The sequence below is a fragment of the Paroedura picta genome, chromosome 3 (assembly GCF_049243985.1).
Source record: "Paroedura picta isolate Pp20150507F chromosome 3, Ppicta_v3.0, whole genome shotgun sequence".
Taxonomy (NCBI): Eukaryota; Metazoa; Chordata; class Lepidosauria; order Squamata; family Gekkonidae; genus Paroedura; species Paroedura picta.
In genome coordinates this window covers 148,920,007-148,941,991 of record NC_135371.1, presented here as the reverse complement: position 1 = coordinate 148,941,991, position 21,985 = coordinate 148,920,007, and the positions used below count along the sequence as shown (strand labels likewise).

Sequence of the window (21,985 nt, the reverse complement as noted above, 5' to 3'; positions counted from 1 at the left end):
CAAGTAACAGGTTTGCTGGATTGGGGAAATTCGGTTGATGTCATTTACTTGGATTTTAGTAAAGCTTTTGACAAGGTTCCCCATGATGTTCTGATGGATAAATTGAAGGACTGCAATCTGGATTTTCAGATAGTCAGGTGGATAGGGAATTGGTTAGAGAACCGCACTCAAAGAGTTGTTGTCAATGGTGTTTCATCAGACTGGAGAGAGGTGAGTAGCGGGGTACCTCAGGGCTCGGTGCTTGGCCCGGTACTTTTTAACATATTTATTAATGATCTAGATGAGGGGGTGGAGGGACTACTCATCAAGTTTCCAGATGACACCAAATTGGGAGGACTGGCAAATACTCTGGAAGATAGAGACAGAGTTCAACGAGATCTGAACACAATGGAAAAATGGGCAAATGAGAACAAGATGCAATTTAATAAAGATAAGTGTAAATTTTTGCATCTGGGTCAGAAAAATGAAAAGCATGCCTACTGGATGGGGGGATACGCTTCTAGGTAACACTGTGTGTGAACGAGACCTTGGAGTACTTGTGGATTGTAAACTAAACATGAGCAGGCAGTGTGATGCAGCGGTAAAAAAGGCAAATGCCATTTTGGGCTGTATCAACAGAGGCATCACATCAAAATCACAAGATGTCATAGTCCCATTGTATACGGCACTGGTCAGACCACACTTAGAGTACTGTGTGCAGTTCTGGAGGCCTCACTTCAAGAAGGACGTAGATAAAATTGAAAGGGTACAGAGGAGAGCGACGAAGATGATCTGGGGCCAAGGGACCAAGCCCTATGAAGATAGGTTGAGGGACTTGGGAATGTTTAGCCTGGGGAAAAGGAGGTTGAGAGGGGACATGATAGCCCTCTTTAAGTATTTGAAAGGTTGTCACTTGGAGGAGGGCAGGATGCTGTTTCTGTTGGCTGCAGAGGAGAAGACACGCAGTAATGGGTTTAAACTTCAAGTACAACGATATAGGCTAGATATCAGGAAAAAATGTTCACAGTCAGAGTAGTTCAGCAGTGGAATAGGCTGCCTAAGGAGGTGGTGAGCTCCCCCTCACTGGCAGTCTTCAAACAAAGGTTGGATACACACTTTTCTTGGATGCTTTAGGATGCTTAGGGCTAATCCTGCGTTTTGCAGGGGGTTGGACTAGATGGCCTGTATGGCCCCTTCCAACTCTATGATTCTATGATTCTTCTATGGTATCAAAACCTGCTTGCTTTACAGCAGATGGAACCCTAGATGCATCCATCTTCAGCGCTAGAGTGATGGCCACAGCAGTAGCTGCTAGAAGAACCTTATGGTTATTCGCATGGGAAGCAGACACCAGAGCAAAGTCCATTGTGACAGCCTACCTGTTCCATGGTTCCAAGCTGCTTGGTGAGTCACTTGTGAGAAGATATTGGTGGAGACATGTGACAAACAGGTAATGCCTAGAGCATTACACAGGACAGACGGGATTTAATCAGCCTCAAAAACTGGCAACAAAACTGGTCCTCGGCAAAACAGACATTTCGGGTTGGCTACTCCAACATATTCCAGAGAGGGAACCCTCCCCCCCCCCAAACAAGACAGAGATGGAAAGCCTAACGAAGTGTGACTCTCACATACCAGTGGGAGGATGACTAGCCTTATTTCAAAACAAGTGGCTAACAAGCTGGGCATTAGAAGTAAAAAAACAAGGCTCAGCCATCAAGTTCCTAAGACTCCCACCAACAAAATTTGTTCAATTTCCCTGTCCAAAAACAGTCATTACTCCTTGGACATTCAAGCAATAGTGCCCGTTTCAAGAGAAGACGAAAAGATGGGGGGGGGCTTCTACTCCATCTTTTTTACCGTCCCCAAATCCAACGGGGACTGGAGAATGGTTCTGGACTTTATCAAACTCAGGCATTTCAGAATGGAGATTTTGGAATCAATATGAGAAGCTCTACAAAAAGGAGAGTACCTCACTTTCATGGATCTCACGGAAGCCTATCTGCACATCCCGACCCTGGAAGCACACACAAAGTTTCTCTGATTCTGTGTAGGCATACCATGCTGCCAACACAGAGCGCTCCCATTTGGACTAGTAACAACACCCAGAGTTTTCTCAAGATGTTAATCGCTCCAGTAGCCCTACTTAGGAGTCAGGGCATCAATATCCACACTTCTTTTGATGACCTGTTGTTTACGGGCCAAGTCTCTGCATCAGGCACACAACCATACCAAGATTGCAATGCAGACACTACAGAGTTTTGGGTTTATAGTAAACAAGCAGAAAAGCTCACTGACACCAACCAAGTCCCTGCAACACCTATGGGTCAGGACTGACACAGTGTTATCCCATCTGTATATGACAGACAAGAAGATCCAGAAGACCAGGCAAGGCAAATAATAAAAGGGAGCATGGGCCCTAATGCTGTTGGCAAACCTGATGGGCCTGCTAATTTCAAACTTGTGCATGATAGAATGGGGAAGGCTACATTCGTGACTGCTTCAATGCTTTTTGAGAAGATTCCAAAATGACATATCACTGAAGCAGGACAGGAGTCTGCGGGTACTACCAGCTGCAAAGATCAGCTTCTCATGATGGACAAAGGATCATAGAGTCATAGAATAATAGCGTTGGAAGGGAACTCATGGGTTATCTAGTCCAGCCCCCTGCACTGTGCAGGATGCTCACAACCCTATCGCTTATCCACTAACCTGCCACTCCCTTGAACCTTCACAGAATCAGCCTCTCTGTCACATGACAAAGCCTCTGTAAGAATCTCCAAAGATGGAGAACCCACCACCTCCTGAGGAAGCCTGTTCCACTGAGAAACCGCTCTTGACTGTCAGGAACTTCTTCCAGATTTTAGATGAAATTTCTTTTCAATTTCATCCCATTGGTTCTGGTCCATCCCTCCGGGACAAAAGAGAACAACTCTGCTCTATCCTTTTCATGGCAGCCTTTTAAATACTTGAAGATGGTTATCAGGTCCCCTCTCAGTCATCTCCTCTCCAGGCTAAACAGACCAAACTCCCCCAACCTTTCCTCATACTTTGATATACCTTGGACTCAACAAGGACAAAGGTTTTTTTATCTCACTATCCATGCTAACCTTATGTAACTTGTGTATCCACATTCCTCACAATTTATTTTAATTGGAATTATGTGACAGTAATATGTAATGTTATTTTGAATTCTACATTCTGTTCCCAGGACAAGATAGCTGCCAGATTAGGTTCTACTTGTAAGAAAGTTTCACACTGGTATGGAGACAGATGAGGCCAGCAGTAAATAGTAGGGTGTGAGCTGTGGATCACTGGCTTTGATAGTTTTATTTCTGATATGTCTGTGAACTACAAATGGGTTCGAGGGGTTTGATCAGCTGGTTTGGCAGGGAGTTATCATGTGGCTATGTTTGGATGCTGTGACAGTTTACTAATGTAACAGGATTAACGTTTGCTTATATATTCCTACTGTTATGATGGTCAGTTCTTAGTCTGACAGAGTGCTTGCACTCGAAAGCTCACGCCTTGAATAAATCTTTGTTGGTCTTAAAGGTGCTACTGTACTCTGATTTTATTATATATAAGCTGGTACAAGTTATCACTTCAATAGTTAGGCGAATTAGCTGTAATTCAAGCTAGGCATTACCATCTTCTTTGCAGTCTTTGTAGTTCTCTCACTTTCCGTAACTGAGTTCTAGATTGGCATTTTTTATCAGCCATAGCTCCCTAGAAAAATGTCTGTTTCCCATTAAGTTTTAACATCAGTTCAGAGAAAATTTAGCATTGTAGATAGCACAAAGCCACTTTGTCAAAGCCAAGCAAGGCCAGGAGACAGTTGGGTTTTGGCTGGAGCATGTTGCATGGGAATGAAGCTACTTGATTATGGGTGAGCAATAGTGAGGTTATAGTATGTCAATCCACATCATGTGGCACTTCACTGGAGGTGTTGCTCCTGGTGGAACATCAGTCAAGTGGATTGGAGGATCACTGAAGACATTAGTGCAGTTTGTTTTCCTTCTGCTCTTCTGGCCCTCCTCATTTATTAATTTAGCTTGCCATCTCAGTCATTGCTGTGGTTATAATAAACTGGAGCCATAGTTGTTGAGTCCCTGGAGGTGTTGTTATTGCTGACTTGTAAGTAGGGCATTCTTCCTGTGATTTCAAGGAAAGATGTGGGGCAGTTGCAAACTCATTAATACATTTTCCCTGCACTTGCTCCTGGGCAGCAAGTATGCTCTGCACTTTGCTACACCAGAACTTCCTTCCTTTCCTCCCTTCACTTGCGGCCATGAAACTATCTGCACATTTCTTTGCAGACATACAAGAATGGCTTTGGAGATTTTAGTGTTTTCCACTCTGGTTGGACTCTGGGGTACATTTTACAGCATGAAATGGCTTATTTCCTTGGTTCTGGAGGCTAACTTTTAATTTATATCTTATCAATGCAAATTAACTTACAACGTTCTACTTATTATTCTCACAACAGCCATATATGGTAGGTTTGTTGAAAGAGTGAGTGGCCGAAATTCACCTATTGTGTTCTCATGCATAGTTGAGGAATCAAACACTTAGGCTTCTACACTCCCCTGGCTCCCGTTAAAGCCTGCTTTGCTTTTGTGTTGTGTCCCTGAACTGAAAGGTTTTAGTTTTTAGAGTTTTATTTTATGTGCTTGAATGTTTGAAGAACATGTTTGACTGTTTTTGGTGGATGAACACTTGCAGATGCTGCTGGCAAACATGTCCTTTGAGATACTAAGAAAATTAGAAGAGCCCTGCTGTGTCAGACCAGTGGTCCATCTAGTTGTCCTGGAGGAACAGCCCACAAACAGAACATAAAGGCTTCCCTTACTGCTGCCTCCTAATGTTGGGTTTCAGAGGTTAACTGCCTCTGGATATTGTTTCCTTTAACCACCTCGGCTAGTAGCTATTGGTGGGCCTATACACTGTATATCCTTTTAACTCCTTTTTAAAGCTGTCAGTGTTCATAGCCATCACTACCTTCCTACCACCGAATTCCACAAATCACTTATTGAGTAGAGAAGTACATCCTTTTGTTTGTCCTGAACCTGTTACCCATTAAGTTCATTGGATGCTCCTGATTTCTGTCAGTATGCAAGAGGAACAAGAAGTTTCCCTCTAGCCATTTTTTAAATAAACATTTATCCTGTCTCACTCTTACTCATCTTTTTTTAAAACTAAAAAGTTCCAGACTCTTCATGCGGTGTGTTCTCGATTCGGGACACTTTTATGTTCCTTGTTTTCATACTTTTTTTGGGTGTTTGTTTGACAGGTTTATTGCCAAGCCATGTGCCATTCATTTTGGTGTTCAAGACAAGTCCCACCGAGTTCAACCCAATGCAATTCTAGAAAAGGTGTTTACATCTATCACAAAGGTGAGAAATGCTTCAGATTTTCTTTGAAAAGTAGTCTTCTCTCCTCCTTTGCATGATACTTTATTTCATTGTATTATTATTATTATTTTTCTGTTAAGTTGCAGCGGGTAAGTTTTTCAAGTCAAGAGACATTCATAGATGTTTCACCATTGCCTGAGGGCCTGGAATTCCTTTGTGGTTTCCCATTAAAATACTAACTGATGCTGACCCTGCTTAGTCTCCAAGATCTGACTTGTTCAGGGTAGCCTGGGCTGTCCAGGTCAGAGCATTGGTTCTCTGTGTTCTAGAAGAAAGGGGCTTATTACTGTAGCATTTTTTTTTTTAATTCTGTTCTAAATTATTTTCAGTCCTTTTGAGTTGCATAGGATCAGACTTAAGGTTTCAGTAATCACCTCTAAGACCATATGCGGTTTGGGCCCAGTGTACCTCTGTCTATACCCCCACCTATGCAGCTTTCTCTGTCTTGGCCCCCACCTGGCGGAATGAACTCTCAGAAGAGATCAGGGCCCTTCCAGAATTAACACAATTCCACAGGTCCCACAAAATGGGGCTCTTTCTCCAGACATTTGGTTGAGGTCGACTGAACCGACAGCATCTACTGGGCCCCCCCAGAACCCCTCCCCATGAACTCTGAACTGACCAATCATGGGATAGTTAACATGTTAATGTTGTTCAACCAGTTACTGAACCTATTATTATTACTTATATTACAGCTACTACTGCTTACTTCACGTTGTTACTGTGTTATGCTGTATTCATTCCATGTTTTCTGACATTCTGTGTAAACTGCCCTGAGCCACGGGGTGGTGGTGGTATATAAATTAATAAATAGAAGAAATGGCCAAATCCAGGAAGCTGTTCTGTTGGGAATAATTGGTAGTCCCTTTCTTCTATATTTTTTTCCATTCTCCAACCACACCCTTGATTTTTTTAACTTCCTTTAGCCATTTGTTTTGTTATTGCTGAGTTAATTTAACGTTTGAGCTCTAAAGAGCATTATTGTAAAATGTAACAAGTGCAACAACATAAAAACAGTCTGTAGCATAACTGACAACAGGATTTTGACAGTGATTATTTTCTAGATTGCGCAGAGACTGGCGTACATCCAAGAATATTAATTTTTAAACATTTGAGTAGATAGGTCTTGTCTAAGGGGGCTTGTTAGTGCTTTTGTATACTTGTAGCCCCTTATTGTTAATTTTTGCTGTGTCTATCAGGGATTAAAACAATATTCCTGTTTCATTTTATTGACCCAATTTGTTTTGGAAGACAAAGGACAGGAGTGGCTCTGGAAATATCTCCAATGAAACCTAGTCTTCTTGAAGCCTGAGATCTAATCAAGTTTTCCTGGCAGCATTTCAGGTGATCAAAAAGATCTTTAATTAGATATCAGAGGTGTGAAGGCTTGGGAAAACATTTTTCCCTTGGAGGACTTTTTTCATATATTCAGATGAAAGAGTTAGGAAATGTTGAAAATCACTGGGGAAAAAATATAATTTTCCCTTTTAAGTATATAATGCTTTTGAGCTAAAAGTGTTGTTCTGTTATTATGGATATGATGAAAATCTGAAAACTTTTCTCATGGAGATTTTCCAGAGCACTGAAAAACATAAAATAAACCATTTGTTTTTACTTTGGGAATGAGCAATGGACATAGGGGACTGTAATTCCCTGCTGTGTCTTGCTTGAATATTAAGTATATATGTGTCTTACAGGAAATGAAGGCATTTATCCTTTTAAATCCCATAAACATGCCTATTAATAAAATTTTATATGCTTAAGCAGAAGATTGAGGTTAGATTCAATGAAGAAGTTTTGCAGATACTTCAATCCTACCTCCCCCCCCCCCCCAAAAAAATGTTGGTTTTCTTCTGGAAAATGAGTTTTTCCACATAGTTTCAAAATGTAATAGGATTGTTGTTCTAATTAATAGACAATATAAAATAGTGCCCAAATCACTAAGTTTTGCAAAACTAAGACCCATCCCGGCTCACTCACTGAGGGCCAAACTAGATGTCGGATCAATGGACACAAAGGCATTTTAGAACAGAGCTCAGCCATTCAAAAATGCAGCGAAGGACCTTCAGCAAAGCAGGACCAGATGATCGTGTTCCTCCAGTCCTTTTCAAGTGCTGTTTCAGCATTTTTTAATGGTCAGCTCTAAAATGACATTGGCATCGTCATGGTCAGATGAATGCCTGCTGTAATGTCTACTCTAGCCCTGACAGTAAGACATTCAGTTGCAGAGAAGGACTGATGGGCAGTTCCTCCCACTGGTACAGAAAGTAGGGACAAAGCATGGTTTCCTGGGACCCCTAGTGGAAGGAATCTTCTTCCCCTTCAGCATTTTTTTTCCCACCTTGGAAAACAATATAGGGGATTAAGGAGTTCTGTTTCAAGTTTTTTTCTGGACCACTGTTGTTTTGTTTCATGATGCTCCTAAACCAGCATTTTATCTCAGTCTTTTTCTTCACATTTCCCCTAAACCTGCATTTCTGCTGGTTTTCTACCCCTTTCTGTTGGCCTTTTCCTCCTCATTTTTGGCATTCTGAGTTTTAAGGTACAACCTTTTTTAGAAGCTTTACGACTTGTGTCTTGGTTGAGATTATGGCTGTGAGGCTGTATTTTTAATTTCTCAGTGGAGAAGTTCTCACAGGAGGGCTGTGTATGCTCAAATGGTTGGCGTCAGAAACAGTGGAGTCCCAGCATGGGACCTGAATAACCCTCAATGCTTACTATGAGCTCCAAGTTTGTGGAGCTCTCCCAACACACTGCAGTAGCCAGTTTTCATGTGCAAAAATAGAAGGCTGGTAGGTTTGTGAATACAACAAAAGAGAAGATGAACCTATCCTAACGGCGTTCGCAATAAAGAAATATTTTTCAGAACTTGTAGTGCCCTTACTCAGTGTCTGTATTTGTCTGCTATATATGATCATTGTGGACATTGAATAGGAACATTGCAAGTTTTGAAATATATTTCTCTATTTTGAATGCTGTTAGGATAGGTTCATCTTCTCTTCTGTAGTTTTCACGTGAAAGCAACATCCTGATGCTATTGTGTCTAATTGTGGTTCACATTTTTTAATTTGTCTTATACTGTTTTATATATATGGAATATACTGGAATTTTACTGAATTTTAGATATGTCCAAAAGGGGAGGTATATAAACCCCTTAAATTAATAAATAAAATAATTGGTGTGCGTGGGGGGGGGGCAACCAGCTCAAGCTAGTGCAGAATAGTTGCCACTATCATAGAACAATAAGATATTTTGCCCCTCCAGTGTGCTTACCCCCTCATAGGACAAAGAAACACTTATCAGGTCCCATGGGGTGAAGGAATGTCTGCAGAGCCAGTTTGGTGTAGTGGTTAGGAGTGTGGACTTTAACCTGGAATGCTGGGTTTGATTTTGCACTCCCCCACATGCAGCCAGATGGGTGAGCTTGGGCTTGCCATGGCACTGATAAAAACTGTTCTGACCGAGCAGTGATATCAGGGCTTCCTCAGCCTCACCCACCTCACAGGGTGTCTGTTGTGGGGAGAGGAAAGGGAAGGTGACTGTAAGCCACTTTGAGCCTCCTTCGGGTAGAGAAAAGTGTCATAAGAATCAACTCTTCTTCTTCACACTTGACCTCCATAGCACCAAAAGAATAGGCCTCAAACTCCAGAGCGCAATCAGCTTCAGATGCAGCCTCTTCCTGATATTAATGCTGATGCGGCTTGGGAATAGGTACACAGTCTTACATTGCTAGCTTGTACAGTGGCTGGTGGGTCTCTGGCCTTGACTTGGGTGACTACTCAGCTATGCAATGAGACCTTTCATCGCCATGGAGTGAGGGCAGCTGAGCCACAGCATGGCCCAGCAAGTCAGCACTGGTGGAGCTTCTGAGAAGGTAAAATAATCCTTTGCCATTGGATTGACAGTGGGGAATCGCAAAGCAAGGTAGAGGTCTGGTTTCCATTGAGGAGTTCTCACAAGACTGGCCCATCTCTCTGGACCAGGAGATGGTTTGCAGAGGCTGCAGGGATCTATTTAAGCTTCCTCATCCAGAGGAGGATGTCATAAACAGTTTGTTCCATTTATTTATTTATTACATTTGCATGCCACTCTCCCCTCAGGCTCAGGGCAGTTTACGTGGAATGTAAAGAACAATACATCAAACTCATTTCTTGTGTCAAATAGCAATACAACAATGGTAATAATAATAGCAGCAGATAATTAAACTGGAGAAAGATCAAACAGGTCCATGGTTCAGCTCAGGTACATGGATTCCTGGAAGGAAGGTCCAGGGGCCAAGCGGGTGTTTCTGGTTTCAGTCAGCCTCAGCCAAATGCCTGGCAGAAGAGGTCCCTTTTGCAGGCCTTGCAGAACTGTTTTAGTTGCGTTAGGGCCCTGATCTCCTCCAGGAGCTCATTCCGCCAGGTGGGAGCCAGGACAGAGAAGGCTCTGGCCCTGGTTGTGGTCGTGAGCTCCTTTTGGGCCAGGGATCTCTAGCCACTTTGAGGTGGCAGAGGGCAAAGCTCTTTGAGGAGCGTAGGCAAAAAGGCAGTTCTTCAGGTATACTGGGCCCTGACTGCATATGGCTTTGAAGGTGATTACCAGAACCTTTAGCCTGATCCAGAATTCGACTGGTAGCCACTGCGGTTGATGGAGGATGGGCTGGATGTGGGACCTTCATGGTGTTGCTGTGAGGACCCTGGCCACTGTGTTTTGGACCAGCTGTATTTTCCAGATCAAGGTTAAGGGCAGGCCTGCATAGAGCAGGACTCGCATGAGAGGAAGAGGAACATGGTGAGGTTTTATTTTATTTATTTAGATTTTTATACCGCCCTTCCCTACGGCTCTGGGCGGTTTACATAAAACATTTTGGAACATTCACATAGAATACTATCAAAATCAATATAACAGTATAACAATAGCAACAACACACCAACTGGAACAATTGAGGTGAGCTTGAACCCATTGCCACTACAACCTGAGGTCATTCCTGTTGGAGGGAGGGAAATCTTGAATACTTCCCAGTGTAGACACGTCAGGTGAGACAGTCTATTTTATACCAGTAACCTGGTTACTGACAGCAAAATCATCCTTTCTGATCAAGGCAGCAAGAAAGGCCTCTCAATCTTACCTAGTTGCAGTGTTTCTGGGAGTGTTTTGTGCCATCATGTAAGAGGTAAGGAAAGCACTCTGCAAGTGGAAGTTCTACAGAAACTCCTCACTGAATCCAAACCAAGATCTGCACAGTGTGCTTTCTCAAGAATTTTCCCATTTAATTAATAAGACTATGTGAGTGCCATAATTCATCTCCCAGAGAATAACCCTCAAACTAAGACCCAGATAACTCCTTAAGTAACTGCTTTGTCAAATCTATAAGTGTATGCTGTTTGTATAGCTGCCATTAGGCAGAAAGAGGTCATACAAATTTTGTAAATAAAGTGCCCGGAAGATATTCTTTAGAGCAGTGTCCCCAACCACTGGGCCACGGCCCGGTGCCAGGCCGCTGCTCCCTCTCCCCACCCCTCCCCGCAGTGAGAAACTTCCCAGGCCGCAAGCAAATCTGCCGCCAAAGCATCCAATAAGCTTGCGGCCTGGCAAGATTCTTTTTGCGGGAGGGGGGGAGAGGGAAGCACGGCCGCCAGTGCAAATGCAAATGCAAACGTGCATGTGTTTCGCATTCGCGGAGGCCGGATCCCCCACCGGTCCGCAGCCTAAAAAAGGTTGCGGACCACTGCTTTAGAGGAAAAGAGTTGTAATCAACTGTCCAAATTATTCTGTGAAGAAGATCAAGAAAGAATGGTCCTCTCCATTCCCCTTGTTTCTCAAATTCTGAGTGCTAGGAAGAGAGCCAGTTTTTTACTAATGGTTTTGATTCAAGTCCTGTTAGTAGTAGATGTCTAGTAACTATATTGATCTCTCCTGTCCTCAAGACACAGCAAGAGGTGGTGGCTCAAGAAGCTGAACTCAAAGCATTACTGCTGCCAGTAGACTTTTTAGCTATCTCTGAGAACCTCATATTATCAAATTTGAATATTCAGAGGTTGAGCAAATTGATACTGTGCTAACCCCTTAGCTTAGGTTTCCATGCGCTGTTTTCACCAGTTCTACTCATCTCCAAGGTCATTTTGATGAGGTTGGTGACAAGATCCAATCTACGTGTCTGCATACCAGCCGGGGAAGCTGTGTTTTGTTTTGTTTTAGTAAAGGTCACTGTGCAGGATCCCTGGCACATACCTATGGTCCCATCAGATTGCACAGTGGATTTGGTGATTGTTCCACTCTTGATTAAATACAGTTATATTCAAATCCAGTATCACATTAAACACCAGCAAGACTTTCAGGTATAAAGTTTTGAAAATCAAAGCTCCATCCAACATGAATAGGAATGAAGATCTGAGTTTTGATCAGAAGGTGGGAGGCATATTGTGAAGAATTCTTGTAAAAGATGCAATGCACATTGTAACCAGCTTGATATGCTGTTATTGCACATTGATGTGAAGCAGTTTCTTCACAGGGTAGCATTGTTAGTTTCCTGTGGTGTATCACATCACCTGGGGGGTACATCTTATTCTTCAAGCTACTTTCAAGTATCTTCATACGATTCCTTTTAATATGTAGACTCTTCTCATAACTGTCAGCTCTGCTAGGAGAGTCTCTGACGAAGGTCCCTGTCATTTCCATTAGGACCCGTGCATTGTCTGTAAGGACATGGTACTTTTAAGAACTTATTAGACTATCAGAGTTTAAGTTCATTCCAGTTTTCACAGGTGATCAATCTTCCCTCCTACCCAAGGACTCAATCAGGAAAAAAGCACGGGACTGGTATCTGAAACACCGTGGGGAAACGCTGCAGTGCACATTTTGATATATAAAGAAATATGACCTTTCCATCAAAGACATTTGGAAGGCAGCTATGCAGTTTGTCAGATGTTGTAAGGTCAACTCTTTCATAATAAAATTAACTATTTAAAGCTTACCCAATTGAATGCAGGGGAGTCTTAGTTATTTTAATTTGCCGCATTGCATCTTGGATTTCTGTATGGGTACTGTGTAATTTATATTGGTTTAGGAGAATTTTATTGGGTTTTTTTATATCTTGTAAGCCGCCATGAGCCTCTTGTGGCGCAGAGTGGTAAGGCAGCTGTCTGAAAGCTTTGCCCATGAGGTTGGGAGTTCGATCCCAGCAGCCGGCTCAAGGTTGACTCAGCCTTCCATCCTTCCGAGGTCGGTGAAATGAGTACCCAGCTTGCTGGGGGGTAAACAGTAATGACTGGGGAAGGCACTGGCAAACCACCCTGTATTGAGTCTGCCATGAAAACGCTAGAGGGCGTCACCCCAAGGGTCAGACATGACTCGGTGCTTGCACAGGGGATACCTTTACCTTTACCTTTAAGCCGCCATGAGCCTTTCGAGAATGGCAGGCTAAAAATCTAGTTAATAATAATAATCTTCCTGGCTTTACATTGTCTAAGGAGAGCCTGGTTCTTAGAACTGATCATGCTATTGGTCCCTGGATGCCTCCCTGGATGCTTCCAGTTCTTCAGTCTGTCCCAGGGTCCATTTTGCTACCCAGATGGCACCTGGCTGGTCGGAGATTAAGCAGCAAAGGCTACTAGATCTAAGGTTATCTGAGGAGGATGTGAATAGTATGTTGGTCATCAACAGAAAGAATCTATAGCTGCGCCTAGAAGGGCTTTGTCAGATATTACCAAAGGAACTTCAAGACCCACATTGAGACGAATGTCACCACTGGCCTTTCCTCAAAATGGATTCAACCATAGAGCTAACATGCTCCATAAGCAAGTAATGGCTCAGGTCTCCGTTCTGTCTCAAATTTAAGGAAGTTTCCTTTCATGCCACCCAGCTGTTAGGGATTTCCTCAGAGGAGCAGTGCTTTCCAGCCCATTGATAATTCACTGTTTTCCTTCTTGAAAACTTCATGTGATTCTCCAAACACAGTCCTCCCATTTGAGAGACTGTGAGAAGGTTCCTCATGCTTAAGGTGCTGTTTTTAAGGGCCATCACCTCTGCCAGATGCATCTCAGAACTTTATATAATAGCTTTATATTTATAAAGGTTTCTGTATTTTCCAGAAGGTTGTGATTATCTGCCTGAAACCTTCGTTCCTCCTAAAGGTGAATTCCACAGGTCTCAGTGTACCTCCTGTCCATCTCATTTAAAGGAGAAGAATTGGCATACCTTGCACATGCAGAACCTTATGATTGTACATGCAGTGTGCAACTTTCTGTCCCACTTCCTTTTGATCTTTTTGGTACTTCCAACAAAGTAGAGCAGTAAGCTACTAGACACCCAATCTGTGGATATGTGTCACAGTAATTAGAGGGAGAGGTGAAAATGTCAACCTCAATAGAAGAGTCAGATCAAAAGGGCTACAGAAACAATGAAAGCCCTACATGCTGCGTTTGTGAAGACCAGGTGCCCTCCTAGGTGCAGAAATGCATCTTGAATTTAAGTTGCAAATATCTACAGCCTGCCCACCTTGCTTTTAGAAGCATTTCACTAATTTGCCCCCTTAAAACTGAAACGTACAGTTAGGTAGTAGTCTCATCAAAATACACATACCTACTTTCAGGTATTTCAGTTTTGGAAAGCCATGAGCTAAATATAATAAGTAATCTACGTCATAAGTCACGTTGCAGCTAAATAATTGAAATGTGTAGGAAACTATGCCTACCAGGAACAAAAGTGCACAGGTTCCATTTGTGCTTGAAGTAGAACTCAGAACAAGCCTGAATTTGCCTAAGCTTCTCACAGTAAATTGAGGCACTCCAGGCCTATGTATGAATTCTGTTTCTTCCTGAAGTATAGGCGTGCATTTAGACCAAGGGGATGATAACATCCAGGTTAGCATACTGTAATGAACTCTATATGGGACTGCCTCTAAAAATTATCCAGACACTTCTGTTCATGATGGAGAAGGAAAAACTGTACAGGCCCTTTGGGGATACACTAGCAATGCTTCTTGAAGATAACTCCCAGCATATGGACAAGCTGCTTTGGAACCAGAATTGTGGCATGCCTTGGCAGCTGTGGGAGCTATGCTGTGAAAACTACGGAAGTATGTTACCAATACATAAATATAGAAAAGTCATAATTTGGGCAGTGTTAGTCATATACTTGATTTGTAGGAAGGCCTAGATTCAGGCCCTTATATCCCAAGTAGACATTTATCAAATATCAGGGCAAGGAAAAAGGTTTGCTTTGGGGCCTTGCAGACTCAATGTCACTCATAATAGGTTTTACTGGGCTATATAGCTCAATGTTCTTATCTTTAAATGTCCCGTGGCGCAGGGCGCCGCAGACTAAATAAAACAGTAAGGGCTTGTGGGGAGGAGTTAGGGCGGGACCCGTCCAGGATAAAAACTAGGAGAGGGCCACTTGGAGGCCAAGTGGCCAATTGGGAGGCGTGTGTAGCCGACGAACCATCGCCTCAAGCAGACATGCCCCTGCCGCCCTGCTGCCTCCACAGACGACAGCTGCTCCACCTGCTTGCCAAGCCACTTCCCCCATCTCCACGGCCTCCACCGCTAAGGCCACGCCACTCGCTCCCACCGCCCGCAAGACCGTCGCCACCAGCCGCCACGTCCGCCCGGAGCCGCAACCGCCCTCAGCCGCGGTACAATAGGTATGCCGCGACCCGAGACGCCATCGCCGCCCCGCCAACGGTCCGACACACGCCCACGCCTCCCCGCACTAACAAAGCCCCGCGCCTCCACGGACCCACAACGCCCTGCCAGCCTTCTGCACTCGCCGCCCTCCACCTTCTGCCTGGCCCCAGTACAATCGCCAGTGGGGGGGGAGGCAGAAGGCCCCACTATTCGCCCACCGGAGGCCTTTGGCCTCCGAGGCCTTCCCGCCCAGACTTCCTTCTCTAGCGCCCATTTTATTTGCAGATAAATGGGCTTTCTTTCTAGTTCAGTATAAGGCAGTTTCTTGTTTCTTTTCATGAACTACTTTTGGGGACCACAGCAATATGGTAGCCTATTAAAGAAGAACCTCCTGTATATCTGTTGGGAGACTAGAGGGAGTGGAAGGTGATGATATATTCTGTGTGTGTGAGTGTTCAGATAAATATATGTGAACAAATGGTGCTAGACAAAATTTATTATTTAAATTTATAGACTGCCCCTCTTGAACCAGTCATCTTAGAAGTATATATGTGAACTTTCTATGCAAATTTGTACAAGTTCATTGTTTCTAGAACTGACAGTTTGGCCAGTGTTACCTTTCTATGCATGATGATGCCTTCAAAACTTCTAAGGATTATGACAACTGGGTAGGAATAGCAGCGAATGTTTAGGATGGTTGCTAAGGAATATAACAGATTTCTTTACATCTGTTTGATCTCCTCCTAGTGTCCGGATGCAAGAAGGTTAGAGGGTTTATCAAAACAGCTAGATTGGGATGTCCGAAAAATCCAGCGCTGGTTTCGTCACCGGAGGAACCAGGATAAACCATCCATCCTCACAAAATTCTGTGAGAGCATGTAGGTTTGTGTGGAGTTAGGTTTTTATCGATTGGTCATGCTTTATTTTCAAAGGTAGCATATTTGGGTAAAGATGTTAGCCAATTTCATTCCAAAATTATTATAATTGTAATATGGTCTTATTACTTTTTATGCTCCATTTTAATTTTTTCATTTATTTCTATTCTCAGTAGAGCAAGAATGTTTAGCTTTTGTTAGTGGTGTAAGTAGGTACCAAGTTTTGTTTGACAGTGAACAATTTGTAGGGTTGGATGAGGTTCCCCTGGCTCTTTTGATTGCATCCTAAGCCTCTCCCAGTTCGTTACCACTCTTGTCTGAGTTGCTCAGCAGTGCTAGAGAGCCATTGAGGCAACTGTCTTATTTATTTGCAGGCCTTTATAAAGTTATTAAAAAAATATTTTCTAAAGCACTTACATGAATATTTCCTGAACCCTCATTCTTTTTCAGTCCCTCTTAAATTTATTTTCTTACCCTTTTATGCATGGCCTCTATCACTATAGTATTTGAGCATCTTTGCCTTCCTGCCTGCTACTTCTATGGCTTCTACTTCTCTTCCCCAATGGCTTCTTCCCCAAGATACTTTTCTTAGGTGAGTGGGACTCTAATCGGACATGTATCCGCCCTAGATTGTGTTAATGGTATCTCTTTATGTAGATCTGCTAGACGTTAGTTTCCACTGGTTGTCTGTTATACTGCAGAGCTGCCCTGATGCATGCGTATGTCATTTTCTCTTAACCTGTGACTAGCACAGTTGTATATTTTGTAGCCACTCTTTAGGGATACTTGACAGACCTGAAGTTTCTGAAATGCATTCATTTTAAAGAAAGCATGTTGTTGGCTAACATACAATGAACTAAATTCTGTAAATCTCAGAGTATGTGTGGTGTTAGATTAGGTTCTAGTTCTGTTCTAGTTCTGTTTTAAGCTAACTTTTGCTGTATTTCATATCAAGCTCTGTACGTGATTTATTTACTTATTTTTGTCTTTTTATTTTCAGGTGGAGGTTTACATTTTATATGAGTATGTTTACCTACGGGCTCAGGTTTCTCTGGTCGGTGAGTGTGCTTTTCATTGCTCATCTCACTGAATATGCTGGTGGGGTAAAGTTGAGGGATTATTTGGCTCTTTGGGACTTCCCTGATGCTCCTGACTGGGTTCCCAATTCTCTGTGTAACCACATCCTTACAGAACAGGGAAAGTAGCCTTTGTAACATGCTTTTTCACAGTGATGCTTCAGGTTGGACTCTTTCTGATCCCTGAACTGGATAGACCCGTTTCTGCTCTGCAGTGCCCTCGTTCTCTCTTTCTTGGGAAAGTCACTGGTCCTTATCTTTTCTGCTAAAAAAAAATTATGCTGCACATATCTGTGCTAAATCACTTGATATGCCCAAAAATACTTCTTTTCCCCCGGTGGGTGTGAGAAAGCAGACCTTTATTTTTGTGAACACTCCATGTTGGCATTTACCAAGTAAATAAAAAGAAACGCTGGCCTCCCTAATGCTCCATAGGACACCAGTCACCCAACAGAAATTGGTTCCCCTTTTGGAAAGTTTGTAATTAACTAATATAAGTTAATTTAAAGCATTTTTAAGAGCCTGTTTATGCATGTAATTATTTGTATACCTGTTACCCGCCCTGAGCAAGCCGGGAAGCTGGCTATAAATATAAAGTTGTTATTATAAAACTAGCTTCAAAGCCCGTTCCTAAGAACAGGCCTTGAAAGGATCCCCTCCCCTGGCCTCTGGCCAGGCAGCTTAAGATGGCTTTGGGCCGCAGCAGCCGGATCAAGTGGGGCGGGCAGGGCTGGCCAGCTCGTTAGCAGGGCCAAGACAGAGCTCCTTAGCAGACAGCAGGCCAGGAGGCCCTTGTTAGCAGGCCCTCCACCACGACCCTTTGCCCAGGGCCCTCTCGCCTTACCTGCTGCTGGCTCCAGGCACTGAAGTGCGTCTGAGAGCAAACAGGCTAGAGGCAGGGACAGAGGGCAGGAGAGGCAGGGCCAATCAGAGTGCAGCCAGCATTGGTGGCTGCACCCTGATTGGCTCTATTCCAACTTGGACAGCCGGACGTGTTTCACCCCTCAGGCTGTTTCACAAATATATAGAGAAACCATGGATAAGGATGAATCCTCTTTGAATTAGCACTGCATAGGAAGGGAAAGATATATTGCTGAAAAACAACAACACGTACACAAGATTATTCTTTCTTTCCCTCCCCTACTATAGTCACCCTGGTTTTGGGATACACGACAATGCTGGTACGATTACCCGTTTCAGGTATGTTTTACCTTTACTGATACGTGTTTGCATGGTACTTTATGAAGATGCTTAGATATGAATGATGGGGCTGTTTCTGAAGTCTTCCAGTTTTTTCATAACTCCTGATACAGTGGTTTGTCAGTGGTACACAAAGGTACCTTTGCAAGAGCTTATGAATTTATCTGGAAGGACAGCAGCTCCCTGGCTATGGAGGAGCTACCTCTATCAAAATAAATAGGGCATCTTGAATGGACATGTGCTTGTTCTTTTGCTCGGCACTAAATCGAGTACAGAACACACTTGTTGGTTGGGATATGTCCGTGTGTCCATATTGAAATAAAAGTTTGTAGGGTTAGGATCAGAGCAAATTGGATGTTATGTATCTCATTATTGAACATGTAATCCTATCATGGATTTGTCACTTTGTTCTGGGTGGTAGTAAGAGTGTTTGGATTAGAAGCTATTGCTGTAGAAGCTTCCAGTAATTTGACATTGGTACTTTAGATGCAGTGCAGTCCTTTACCATGAAGGAAACTTTCAAAGCAACAGGGATGATGCAACAGGTTAGGCTATATGAACCTTTCTCAAGTTTCTTACTGTTAAGAACCCCCTTAAACATTATTCAGGCTTCGCGAAACCCCAGAAGTGGCACAATATGGTTGGGAAGCATAGCTGTGTACATGCCTACTTGGGGCCTCACCCATTCCTATCTTCTCCAGGCCCATCATTGGCCATTTTGGGAGGGGTAGGTGGGTCAACATGGCCATATATGGTTATGTCATCCGATAAATGTTTAACACATTTTAAAAATATATTAAAGATTAATTAAGGATACCATTCAGGACACCCTTCCGGGACTGTTAAGAAACCCAGCTCTATACTGACCTTTCTTATAATGTCAGTGCAGACTCAGCTCTGATCTTGTAGTCACAGGATGGATAAATGGGAAACCAGTTCCAAATAAATGGTAAGATAACTGAAAAGCCATAGTCATAGAAAAACACTCTCTTTGTGTTTGTGTTCTCCAGTTGTTAATACCATTGATGTTCCCCATCACTCATGATTCGCATCTTGAATACTTTATTTTGCTGCCAGAGTTCTTTACTTTGTTGTTGCTTGTCATTTCTTCCCAAATCTTTCTTTTAAAATTAACATACCTAATTAGTGTACCTTTAGAAGAAGTTGGCAAGCAGTCTGTGTCTTCTTTCATGGGCGTTGTTGTTTATGATGACCTGTCGTGTTTGATAGGCAGGAATGAAATGCAGTATCACAGTCTTTGCAGCACCATTCTTCTTTCTCTTTTCTCCCATCTTGTCACATACTACATCAGACAGAAGAAAGGAAAAGCCCTGGTCTGCTTTTCAAAACCTAAGCCCATAAAGCTGCTTTCTCCTCCCTCTAACCAGGTAGCTGCCTTCAGGATGCCCACAAGTTCAACTTTCTCTCCATAGCCATTCAGTTACAGGAGCAAGAAAAGGCTTCTATTTATAGATATGATTGGGATTGGAGCTAAACTTTCTCTGTGCCCAGGGTAAACTGATCCCATTCCTCTGAGCAGGATTTGTTCCTTCTTAATCATTTCCTAGTGGCTCTTCCCTTGGAAGTTGTCCATACTAGGAACATCTGTCTTGATGTGCATTGGCTTCTGATTCTTGATGAACTAACTTTGTTGGGAACTTTTTATATACATGTCAGTATTGAACAATTAAGTCCCATTAATTTTCTCTTCTAAAAAGTGGATGAAAAAAGCTACTTTGAGAAGCTGGATAATTCTGTTAACAAAGTTTTTTCTCCTGTTTTTCAGCCTATAGTTTCTGGTCTTTATTACTATTATATCATGGAGTTGGCCTTTTACTGGTCAATTATGTTTTCGCAGTTTACAGATATTAAGCGAAAGGTAAGAGCAGAAGCCTTGTGTTCATTCCCCTTACTTTTCTATAAGAAGAATCAATCAATGCCTAGCAATAAAATGGTTGATTTGTATCTTTGATTAGAAGTCTGGTATCAAAATGCCAAAATGGGTGGACTGTGTTCCTGAGATGCTGAATCACTGCCACGTTAACAGTTGCTGGTGGCGATGGGGGACTGAGAAGCCACTCTACGTGTGATGTGACCCTTTTGAATGAGTTGGTTCCAGGTCCAAAATGGAGCAAATAATGTACCCTCCTAGTGGGGGGGGGGACTATTTTAGCTTAGGAAACAGTAAATGAGGGATGCAGAAGCCCCTCCTCCACTAACTGTAGACCTGGTTAGAATTGGTCCCCTGCAGACTTTTTAAAAGCTGTGGGTAAAATAAATAAATAATTAAAGCTGTGGGTAAAATAAATCATAATTAAAAATTGCATAATGATTGATAATGTGAGAAGTAAACTTGGTAATCCACTCCCAAGAAAGCTACTTTCTGTGTGACAGGCACGCCTTAGCTCTTGACAAATCATCTTATTCAGCTGGCTTACAGTGGGGATGTGGGCAAACCTATATGCCAGCAATCTTGTTGCAACCAGTTACTATTTGAATAAGATCTTTGCAAACCACCACAGCTGCCAGCTCTTCCTGTGGGTGTAAGTAGGAGAAGGTGGACAGGGATGATGCATAGTGTTCCTGATTGGTCCTCCAGGGTGAGTGACTCCCAGGGGGACCAATCAGGTAGACTATGTGTTGTTTTTATTGTTTGAAGAAGATAGAATAATAGATATAGATAGATGTATCCTGATGTATGCTGATACTCTTCTATGCAAGAAGTCTCAATCATTCAACCTGTTTACAATAAATGGATAGTATGAATTAGGTCTCTGATCCCGTTTGCATAGCTGTCCCATGTAGAACTTGGGATGCTAGATCAGTGTGAATTGCTTACAGATGGAAGGTAATTAGGGCAAGAAAATGACCTTAATACAACGCTAACCTCATGCTGCATACTTATGTTCATTATCTCAGTTCATTCAAAAGCGATAGAAGCTATAAGCTTGATAAAATGTTGGCAGTGTGGAATCAGAGTGAAGAAATTATCTAAAGGTTGAAATTTGAATTAGGAATTGAGATTCCCAGCTCTACTAAATAAGTGGATATCAAACTGCTATTATCTATAGAATCCAAAAGGACCATTAATATTACAGCTAACATTTAATAAATGGTAGCAAAAATAACATGAATTTTATATTTGATTGGGCCAACTAGCTTTAAATTTGAAGGTTTGCAGAATGTATACCATGGGATGGGCTATTAAAGCATATGTGTATAAACCCCCCCTCCCAGGTTCTTGCATGGATTTATTCTCCAAATAAAGGTTGGATTGAATATGTTAGATTACAGGAGGAACTTGAACAGAAGTACAGTGTGTGTCATAATTGAGTTGAAAGAAAAATGAATAAGTACTTTTCCTTGATTGCAATGCTATTTTCTTCATTGGTTTGTATGTATTTGAAAAATATTGTGTCCTCTCTTCTCATGAAAATATTTTATTTGAGGTGATCCTTCTGTAATTGAACAGTTTGAAATTTTTGTGGTGTTCTGCTGTTGCTTAGGATGTTCTTTCAGCAATTTTCTGCCAGCTTTGTATACTTTTGTTGGGTACTTTCTAAGATTGGAGTTCCAGCTTGCAGTCTACCAGGGAATCTCAAGTATCATGAGAAATATTGTTGGTAGTAGCCTGTGGAGGATATACCTCTTTCTCCAAAGAAACTGGAAAACTAACACCTGCCACTGATCAGGTTATTCTGCTGGTTGGTTAAAAACTTGGAAGAATCAGAACACCTGTTGAAATCTGTGAAATGTGTGCAGAACCAGGCTGAGCACCTTTCTTTCACTGGCCATTAAGGCTGATATTTTTGATGATTATTTCATAATCCTTT

At 42.5% G+C, this 21,985-nt stretch overlaps 1 protein-coding gene across 4 annotated transcripts in view; it reads left to right on the top strand.

Annotated features, from left to right (window-relative positions):
- The window catches only part of CERS5 (ceramide synthase 5), a 49,556-nt gene that overhangs the window by 8,986 nt on the left and 18,585 nt on the right, over window positions 1-21,985 (top strand). For 3 of the 4 annotated variants that reach the window (XR_013229541.1, XM_077328651.1, XM_077328653.1), the window contains exons 2-6: window positions 5,273-5,375; window positions 15,749-15,879; window positions 16,877-16,934; window positions 18,102-18,152; window positions 19,939-20,031. Coding sequence is in view for 3 of the 4 variants with exons in the window: in XM_077328651.1 (XP_077184766.1) it covers window positions 5,273-5,375; window positions 15,749-15,879; window positions 16,877-16,934; window positions 18,102-18,152; window positions 19,939-20,031 (436 nt within the window). In the remaining variant the exon portion in view is untranslated. Of the gene's footprint in view, window positions 1-5,272; window positions 5,376-15,748; window positions 15,880-16,379; window positions 16,469-16,876; window positions 16,935-18,101; window positions 18,153-19,938; window positions 20,032-21,985 lie in introns of those variants that run through there. The other variant, XM_077328654.1, reaches the window with a different exon arrangement.